The 10,388-nt window shown below is 41.0% G+C and overlaps 1 protein-coding gene across 1 annotated transcript in view; it reads right to left on the bottom strand.

Moving 5' to 3' along the window:
• Positions 1 to 6,063: 6,063 nt before the first annotated feature.
• The window catches only part of LOC118431641 (hydroxymethylglutaryl-CoA synthase, cytoplasmic-like), a 9,513-nt gene continuing 5,188 nt past the window's right edge, over positions 6,064 to 10,388 (bottom strand). Inside the window, exons 2-5 of the mRNA XM_035842883.1 lie at positions 8,787 to 9,079; positions 7,771 to 7,945; positions 7,275 to 7,400; positions 6,064 to 6,071 (exon numbers count right to left, since the gene is read on the bottom strand). Coding sequence (XP_035698776.1) covers positions 6,064 to 6,071; positions 7,275 to 7,400; positions 7,771 to 7,945; positions 8,787 to 9,074 — 597 coding nt within the window. The 5' untranslated portion in view covers positions 9,075 to 9,079. The remainder of the gene's footprint in view (positions 6,072 to 7,274; positions 7,401 to 7,770; positions 7,946 to 8,786; positions 9,080 to 10,388) is intronic.

Below are 10,388 nucleotides of genomic sequence, written 5' to 3'. Positions count from 1 at the left end.
CTCAGTCTTCTCTACATCCTGTAAAAATTTTGTTACTGTTAGCCATCTGCAACAAGCTGGTCTCGGTCATTATTTGTCAAATCTGAAGAGTAAAATGTGTTCATATATTGCACAAATATTTTGGTAATTATCATTTAGTCTAGTACATAATTGGAATGAGCAGAATCTCTTCTCTACTTCTGCCAAATTTTACCTACTTGACCTCACAAAACTTGAGACACAAATGTCAAATTTGTCTGCCAAACCCACACTAACATCTTTAATGGTCTTAGTCCCACTTTAGCAAAACAGAGGTCTGCCAATACTAGCTTGGGTACCTAAAAGTACTACCTATACTTTACCAATTTGGCCAGCCAGAACCCCCAATTTCCTGATGTAACGTCCTTGATTTAGCGTAATACGTAGGGTGTTCTTCTGAATTCAGCATAACTCGTTGTCACAACCCGCCATGCAGACCCAGAGTCTTTAGAGGCACCTGGGGCAGCACATCACTTCTAACTGCAAAACACCGGAATTTGACCAGTGCTCCACCAGATATGAATATTACTACTTCCAGCTAATAGACACAGACTAAGAAATCCATACTCTCCAAGCAGAGGTTATGGCTCTGGCAGTTTATCGACGATTTTGTTGGGCTTTCTATTTTGTCAGATTTTGTCTCAGTTGCTATTGTTGCTAACTTTGGATAAGACAAATTATGATATACATGACTGTAGTCAGTCACTAAAAGGCAAAAAGGAGACAAAATTGCATGTTGTCATGGCCTTTTCAAGGCTAATACCCCCAGCTGGGTATAAACAAACCTCCTTGGTCTAATACTACCCCAGAAGCAATGACTGTTTTACAGTCAACAGTCTAAGGGGATTGAAGTTTGCCTTGTAATCATCAATCCAAATCCTTTCTGACTGTGAAAATGTCGGTCCATTATATGGAACTGAACGGCCCATATCATGACCCGAACGGTCCATCATGACAAATTTATTCACGCCTTTCACGCCTTTCCTCACACCTCTCAGAGATGTGTGAGGGAGACCTGCAGAGGTCCAAACTTTTCAACCTTTTTTTTTGACAAGCTTTTCAAAAAATTCTCTTTAATTACTCTGATTAAATGTTCTTCAAAACCCTCACTAGCCACGAACCACAAAATGTGTACAATTCCTTCAGACCAGTTAAATTAAATTCATCCCACATGTACAACACTACATTTTCTGTATCCATTTGACAACTTTCGACTACCCAAACCTAAAACATTATAAAACGTACCTTCCTGTAAAAAGCAATTATACTCTGGGACTCATTGCCATCTGACAATAAGTCACTGCACATTGTCCAATTTTAGACAAGCCATCTCAAACATTGTATCTCTAAGACCTTTGACCTGAGACACTGTGCTCTATTGTAAATACTTTGATTGTTGATTGTTGTATTTTTTAAAATGTATGTTGTATAGTCATGTTGATTGTTTTGAATCTTGGAAGATGAGCCCAAATGGGCTAAAGGTTAATAAAAATCAAAGCAAATTAAACTGTCTCAACATCTCCACCCTGATGTCAGGAAAAACTGTACACCAACTGAGCCAACTCAGGCACCTCAATGTTATGTTACAAACCATGGAGAGAGAATGTAATGGCCAACGTCTTGTGTGATTGAAAAAACAAAACAAAACAAAACAAACACATATATTGGACCCTCTATAGTGCTAATTCCTTTCAAAGATGACATTTGTTATGTCTATATTGAGCGTTGAAGTCAAGCAATGCCTTCTTTTGAGTCAGCTAGCTCATGGTGCAGAAAAAACAGCTTCTGTTGGGGGACAGGTCCCGAGGATTTCCTGTTCATCCCGTCGGCCTCTCCTAGACATACTGAATTGGTCATACACGTGCTAATTACACAAGCTAACCAGGTGTGATTCTAATTAATTCAGTGATTTTCATGGTGTTAATTGTATGCGGTCTGCATTCGGGGTAAGCTTTGAAACCCGAAGGAACAACCTGCTCAGTCCCGCGGGAACAAGAATTTCCTGCGGGAACTTATGTTCAGACCGCGGGAAAAGCAATTTTTAAAGTCAAATATCTCAAGAAATTTGTACGTTAGGACACTAAAAAAGTAGCCTGATACTCAGGATAACATGAGCTTTCCAATGGTACGTAAAACTTTGATGTATGTCCAGGAAGAAAAAAGTTGAAAAAATAGGATTTCAACATTGGCTGCGATCAAAACGGAAAATGTACTTCCGGATTTCAACTGACTGGTGATACTCCCTCAAGCTGTGTTCCCAAGGTATTTTTAATCTCCTCAAAACCCAAGCTCAACCACCGACCAACTCAGAATTGTTTTTCAAGCCCAAGACTTAATTAGTTTCGCTGAAGCCCACATAAAGCCCCCCTCTTTCCTTTGTGGATTAGCACATTAATTAACATCCAGACAAAGGGTTGGCTAATTACCCTGTTACAGGACAGTGGGTTTTGTTACTGGGCAGGAGCGCCAAAAATAGCAGAGGTGCAGGAGTGATGTAAGGATGATGTAACGGGAGCAGATACAGAACCCATGACAAACAAGAAATGGTACATTTTATCTCAGGCATGGTACTATATTATATAGCCCTGGAAGATCTAACTATAAACAAAATTTACAAGCAAGCAAATAGGATATCATAAACAATTCATGTCATGGACATCAACGGAAGAGAAATATTGAAAGAAATGGCAACTATACTTGGCAAGGAAAGTAAGAAAGATATTGAAAGAAAGAGAAAAAAGAAAGAAAGAAACTTAGAAAGAGAGAAAAAGAAAATAAAGAAAACAGAAAAAGAAAGGATGGATGGAAGGCAGGAAGAAAGGAAGAGTGAAGAAGAAAAAGCTTGAAAGGATGGAAGAAAGAAAGAAAGAAACCACCAAAAAAAGAAAGAAACCGCCAAAGAAAGAAAGAAACCGCCAAAGAAAGAAAGAAAGAAAGAAACCGCCAATGAAAGACAGAAAGAAAGAAAGAAAGTTTTCCCCATATCTACAGTGTATAACCAAGTCAGTGAACTCTGTTCTCCAAGTCCAAAATAACATCTTCTAGACATTTCTGGCATGACCCTAAACTTGAGAAAACCTCAGACTCAGCACAGAAACAAGACGTCAGTGAAACACAAACACAAGCTGTTCTCCTGATGTGTACAGAAGGGTACAAAGTCCACACTCCTACTTCAGTCTCAAGGTCAAACGCTGGATTCTTAAAGGTCGTGAACAAAGGTCGCAGTTTTGGCAATGTCAAAGCTGACAGGATGCAAACTGGCATCAAATAATTCTTATTGTTTGAAACAAATCGATTGAAATATCAACACAATTGGCAATATACTTATCAATACTCAAAACCATCTATATTGAATTATTCCTAACGTGTGTGGTAATAAGGCCTATGACTGGCCAATCGTTTTTTAATATCACTTTGTAGCGCCGTTTCCATGCAGGCTCTACATGGCCGGCTGTCAGGAAAGGCCAGCAATCAGCGACCCAGTACAAAAAGAAATGGCCAGCAAAAGTGCCAAAAAAGGCCATAGAGAGCCTGCTATGGAGGCTAACCCCAGCCCAATCTCAATATCTATTGTGTAGGGCGATAGATATTGAGGTCGGGCTGGGTTGTGGTATCCAGGCTTACTGAAAGTATGAAAATAAGACGAGTTACTGCAACTGTACTGGAACCTACTTTTGTTTTCTTGTTACGTTGGATTTCCAGTGGCAAACTTTGATTTATATATTGTACACAACTCCGTGAGGGGCAATTCACATGTCGGCTGCAAGCATTTTACAACTCGGGCTTCAGATGGGGAAACCCCCATATGTCACTCGCTACGCGGCCCTGCCCGAGCAAAGGCGTCAGGCATGCCGAAAGAACGTCGAACTGTTAAGTTTTCACTTCTGTATTTTTAAAAAGCCGTTTGACCCCGAAACCGTTAGAGAATTGTCGTGTCAGTGCCTACGGGGCGTGACAGCGCACTGTCCAGTGGAGATGTGTGCAGTTTTTAGCCGTCCACGGGAGGCAGGAAATTCGCACCTCCTAGTTAATCGCCCTAATCGTTTTCTAATATCACTTTGTAGAAGCGTTTCCATGCAGGCTCTACATGGCCGGCTGTCAGAAAAGGCCAGCAATCAGCGACCCAGTACAAAAAGAAATGGCCGGCAAAAGCGCCAAAAAAGGCCATAGAGAGCCTGCTATGGAGGCTAGGCTGGGGTGTGGTATCCAGGCTATACTTTCAGGGACTTTGCAGTGTTTGAAGTTCACCATTGAAATGCATGTATTTCTGTAGCACAGTAGAAATTTTAAAAAAAAGAACATCTGGGATGTCACAATTTTGTGGTCACAGTGAACCCAGAATAAAACAACTGCAAACATTTCAAGACCTACAGTATCTCCTTGGTAAACACACTAGAGAGTGACATGAGTTCCTTTTCTCCCAGCTGACTACAGCAGAACCTTTAAGAATGTGGGAAGAAGGCCAGATCAGCAGATACAAGTAGAACAAGGGCTATCTCAAGGACACTGTGACCTATAATGGATTTTGAGTACTGTAACAACTTTAACAAAGATTCTCCTTCTATCTTACATGTAGTTTGAGCAATAATCATAATGATGTGCACTGTAAGTCTAATCTCCAAGCAGATCCTACGGTGCCATAAGATAGTATCAAAGCTGGCCAGGGACTATAGCCGGCTAAGGGAGTCAAACGGGCACCTATGGGGAGTTTGATACTATACATAACACACCGTGGATCTGGTTCGAGATTACTGTAAGTCTAGATTTGAAGCTTGGATGACAAAACATGATACAGGGTCTGCATGGGGAGTCCCGACAATGCTTTACGCTCAATTCAGAAGAACATCCTATAGTGTGTACTTCACTATTGAAAGAAGGCAACTTCGCCTTGATATCATGAATTACGTGAATTGCTAAAAGTTACGGGAAATTCTAGTAATAATCTTCCTAGGCCATACGGAACAGAGCGTGCAGACCCTCATGCTATGGCCATGTATTATGTATCTGTATTCATTTGTCAATAATAATTGGTTCTTTTTTGCTTCCTCAATGATCAATTTTTACTATAGTATGATGAGTATGAACAAAATGCAGTACAATGAACCAACAAATAGACCTGATTTGTCCTCCCCAAATCATTATAACATTAGATACCATGATGACATTGCCCTCTGACCCCAACTAATTGTATCATTTTGGACTTTGACCATCCTCTCGGCTTCAGCGTATGCAGGGCAGTACAGGCCTGTCTCCAGTCAAACTCATTGTTTGGGAGACCATATCAATCTAGTTGATTTTCCATGTTAAAAGTGTCATTTTAGTTTAAGCTCATGAAAATAGCTTTTTAACAGCTTCATGTCATCGCATTGAGATTTTTGGTACAGATCCGGACTCAGTGAAATTTTTTTCTGTACCAACAAGGAAATTTTCGTCCTGGGATGAACGTAGGGACAGGTCCTGGAGACAGCCCTAGTGCAGTGTCAAATTCAAACACTCAGTGACTTTTAAAGTTTGAAGAAAAGGATCGAAATTCTTTTACAAGTGTTCAGGAGCCCTCCCTAAAATGCTTCCAGCCTTGATTGAGACTTCTAAAGTCTAACAACAAGGGCAGAGTCAGAAGTGCCAAGTGTGGCAAAGTTGACCTGCCACAGGGTTGGCAAATCATCACTTTTCTAAACCTGTAGCAACTAACATAAACAAACACGGCCATCTGATACTGGTGGAGAGTTCTGGTCTGGTTCTTCTAACCACAGTCAAGGGCTCAGCTCTAAATACAAAAGATTGGAGCTGTGCACCTAATAGCTTTTTTACTGTGGGTGCAAAAGTGCACCTTCACTAGTGTAGGGTGCCTAACATTTACCTCCTTTGTTGTATTGAAGTTATAGAATTAGAAGCTGTAGAATTTTGGTTCATTTATCTAATGTACATGTAGTGCATGGAGTGACGTAAATGCTAAGGTTACAAGGTGCACCAGTGCACCTATTCCTGAAATGAATTTTAAACCTTTGAATAGTTAGATTCAGAAACGAAAGATAACTCCAGCTGTTAGGACACTGTAAAGATGGCACAACAACAAAAAAACAGTCAATATACGTCAAATCAAGCTGCCTGCTTTCAAATTAATGAAGCTTAGATATCCAGGTAAACAGTTAATATCGAAAAGACAATTCAATCATTCTATACAACTGGATAAGATTTGGAGATTACATTTAGGTGTTTGTGCACAGACAAAATTGTATGTGAAAACTTAGAAATTGTATGTGAAAACTTAGAAATTGTATGTGAAAGCTTAGAAAAGACAGGCTGTATCAAATAAAATCAGTACTAGCATAATCTGAACGAAATTTTTAATTTGTTAAAAAAAAAATATCAAGATTGGTGGACAAAGGATACGTAGTATATTTTTTTCCATTTCACAGTTTAGTCCCTCGGATTTGTCTAAGACTTAAAATTGTGCCTATTTCAGCTGGAGTGTGTGCAGAAATCCAGAAAAAAAGAAGGTAAACAGATTGACAAAGACGTATTAAACCTCAACTGTACCTTGGCGGAAAAGCCTATCATCTAAACCTTTCAGGGGGGTAAAAACATGACCGCCTTAACACAGGGAAACAATGACATAACATCAATGTAGAAAACCTTTATCCTATAACCGTACAAAGTCTAACTTACAGAGCGATAACGGCACGAGGTGTGGGGAAAAGCCTTAACGACGCATGCGCGCTCCGAAATTGCTACAAGTGTTTGCGGAAGGTGTGATGACAACGATAACCTTGTCTCAAGGTCAAACCCATCAAGACCAAACGTCATGTGCGCGCCAAGCCGACACAAAGGTCAGCTTGAGGCAGAAGGTAAAGTTCAATAAACTTAAACAAGCCGCTACGTTATTGTTTGGTATATTTATAGCAGCGGTGGCACGTGGGAGAGTTAGAGGCATTAAGGGTAATGTGACACTCCAGGCATGTGGAGACTGGCAAATAAGAAAGTCTCTAGTAGAAAGCAGCATTACTGTTTGGAAATGGTAACCAATACAGCTAAAACAATCACATATCCTGGAAACTTCAAAGTCAAACAGTCCGTCTGGAGAAAATCTCAGCAAATTTTTTATTGAAAATGTGTTTTTTTTTCTTTAAATGTCAACAATTTTACACTTTTGTTTTTGTTATAGCCCTTTGAAATAGCCACAGGCTAGTTGGGCAGCCCTGGCTGTGCGTGCTGAACAGCCAAACCTCTAGATAAATAGATGGAAGCCATCTTACCTCTTTCGATGACCAGAGGAGCGTTGGGTCCAATCAGCATGGCCACGGCGCCAGCCCCTCCCGTTGGTCGAGCATTCCCGGTCGCGTACACGGCGATATCGCCCGCCACTGCTAGGGCATAGCGGCCTGAGGAAAAAACAACAATTTTGTTGAAATTCCAAATACTGAAAAAAAAGAGATGAAGTATACAATGAACATTCATTTTTTGCTTCGCTAATGTAATATTTCTTAACTACATGACCTCAAACTCCATCAAACTTTGCAGCTAATATCTTTGTTAAATAGATATTTAATATAGATATTTCAACTACAATGCTTAACATGTCAACATGAGTAAGCTGATCAGACAGACGTTAACAACTCATAAGCTTAAGAACACACACACACACATGCACACACACACACAGACAGACACACACACACACATGCACACACACAGACACAGACACACACACACACACACACACACACACACAGGAAAAGAACCATTCCTCACCATCCCAGGCACTAGACTCCACCCAGGCGAGTGAGTTGAACAGGGCCTGCGTTCCCCCGAAGCAGGCGTTGGTGGTGTCGATCCCCTCCACGTTCGTGTTTCCAGACTCCTGGAACAGCTGCATCAGCACTGTCTTCACGCTCTTCGACTTGTCAATGATGGTTTCTGTGCCCACCTGGAAAGAACACATTTGAGTTTAAAAAAATTCAATCTTAAAGGATGATACTGTAATTCTTGAATTGTTAACAGTAACTTAAATTTTTAGCGACTTAAGCAATTACTATTGAACCGCTAAGATTTCCTAATTGCAATTATTTCACCATTCCAAGGCCACTAAAACTAAATGTTGTCATATACTCCCTTTCTTGTGATAAATGGCTTCCAGTAAATGGATTTCCAGAATACATTTATTTCTGCTAATCTATGTACTTTTTAGTATCTATGTTCAACATTTATGACCCTTTGCTGCAGTCACGTGTCTCTAAAATTACGTTAATCTTATGAAAGCTACAGTAGACGGGTCCATTCGAATTCTGTGAAAAATTTGGGGTAAGTCCAAACTTACTTGTATTTTGTAAGTTGTATCAACTTGTATGTAACTACGTCGATGAAGATCATCCAGGTATAAGATATGCCAACAAGCAGTTACTCAAGCAACTGGATATGATTTTGGAAACAGACGTTTCAGATTCAGTGTCACTGACAAAAGATAGAGGATTCTATCTGAAACGTCTGACCGTTTCCAAAATCATATCCAGTTGCTTGAGCTTTTTGGCTTACTTGTAACTACAGGTAGCCGCAAGAGGAAAAGATGGGAAGACAATATAAAAGAATGGACCGGGTTTAGCTTAGCAGAAGCCCTAAGAGCAGCAGAGGATAGAGCCAGGTGGAGGAGAATAGTGGACGGAATCACGGTGCCCCAACGACCCACACAGAGGTCAAGGGAAAGGTGAGGTGAGGTAACTACTTGTTGATTAGTTAAGAAGTTTAGTTTATCCATAATACACTAAAAAAACTGTTGTGCCGACCTCAAGACGCCCGATGTTCTCGTAGGAGATGTTGTTTCTCTCCATGAGGTTCTGCACAGCAGTCAGGCACAGGGAGTTGATGTCCTCACGGTCGCTACAGAACCCCATCTTCTGCTGACCCAGCCCGATCGTGTACTTCCCCGACGACACCCCGTCAAACTCCTCCAACTGGGATTGGTCGACGTACTGGGCGGGGAAGTACATCTCCATGGCGACGATGCCGACGTCGTCGGGCCAACTGTTCTCGGCTTTTCTCTTTCCGGCTGATCCTGGCATCTTGTCTATCTGAGCGAGGAGATGAGGAGGATAAGAACACATTTCAATATATGCATATATATATATATCCAGGGTTGGACAAGTTTTCTAAAATTCACTTGTTCTATCGGGCAAGCACATGAAAAAGTTACTTGCCCAAACCAACTTTTCACTTGCCCAAAATTCAAATGTCCCTTTTCTATTCAGTTTCACATCCAGCAATGGAATTCTTATTATTGCCTCTATTTTTATATGTTGACCATTGCTTGATGTCATGACTCTAAAAAAATAACAAGTATATCAAAATCTCCCTTAATGGAAAAATCTTACTTGCCCAATCGGGCAAGTGAGGTAGCGGGTAGGACATGCACTTGCCTGATCAGCACTTTCACTTGCCCTGGACAATTGGGCTAGTGGACTTGTTCAACCCTGATATCACTTCATAGATCATATATAAACCTGCTGTCCAACAAGATCTCCTCAATATAATAATAATAATATCGGGTGTATTTGCAGCCAGTGCCATAGGCAGGTACCCAATGTGTTGAGTAATGAGGCTGTTTAACGTGGTCGAGGCACCTCCTCGAGCACGGGACCCCCGTTTTACGTCCCTCCCGGAAGACGATTTCGTGGAAAGCTTCGTGAGGCTACAGCAATCCGGACGTCCTTGGTTGGTCTCCCATCCAAGCACTGTCCGGACCGCGCGTTGCTTAACTTCCGAGATCGAGGGATCGGGTGTACCAACGCGCCACGGCCGTAGCTATATATCACTGACAAAAGCTAGTAGATGCTACCTGAAACGTCTGACCTTTTCCAAAACCATGTCCAGTTGCTTGAGTACCAGTAGTTGCTATCTGGCGTATCTTATTCTTGGATGTCTAACCTTTATCGACATATTATCATATAGCCAGATGGAGTTGGCCAATCAGAGGCCCCCATTTCCCATGGGTTATCAGGCATTAACCTCAAAAGTGGTCGGTTATTCTAATAACCGACCACTTTTTGGACCGCACCATTATACAGGGGACAGTCATGAATTTTTTTGTACTGTTGTTTGTGTGTAAACCATGCATAACTGTCAAAAATATTATGATTGATTGGTTATGTTAATTAGGGCTCCACATGGGGAATATAGGGATACTTGAAAAGGAATTATGCTGATTTTACACATTTTTATTATGGCTTTCTAACGTGATTAAGCTGGTACCTTCCTAAATCACTTCATATGTACGTACTTTGTCGTCCCCAAGTGAAAAGGCTCTGCATGGGGGGTACCAGGACTCCACTTAATACATGTAGTTTGTATTGCAAATAAGCCACATGTGATGCTGATAT

This window comes from Branchiostoma floridae, chromosome 15 (assembly GCF_000003815.2).
Source record: "Branchiostoma floridae strain S238N-H82 chromosome 15, Bfl_VNyyK, whole genome shotgun sequence".
NCBI classification, from domain to species: domain Eukaryota; kingdom Metazoa; phylum Chordata; class Leptocardii; order Amphioxiformes; family Branchiostomatidae; genus Branchiostoma; species Branchiostoma floridae.
Note: the sequence above shows the minus strand (reverse complement) of the source record. Positions and strands in the feature narration are given on the sequence as shown.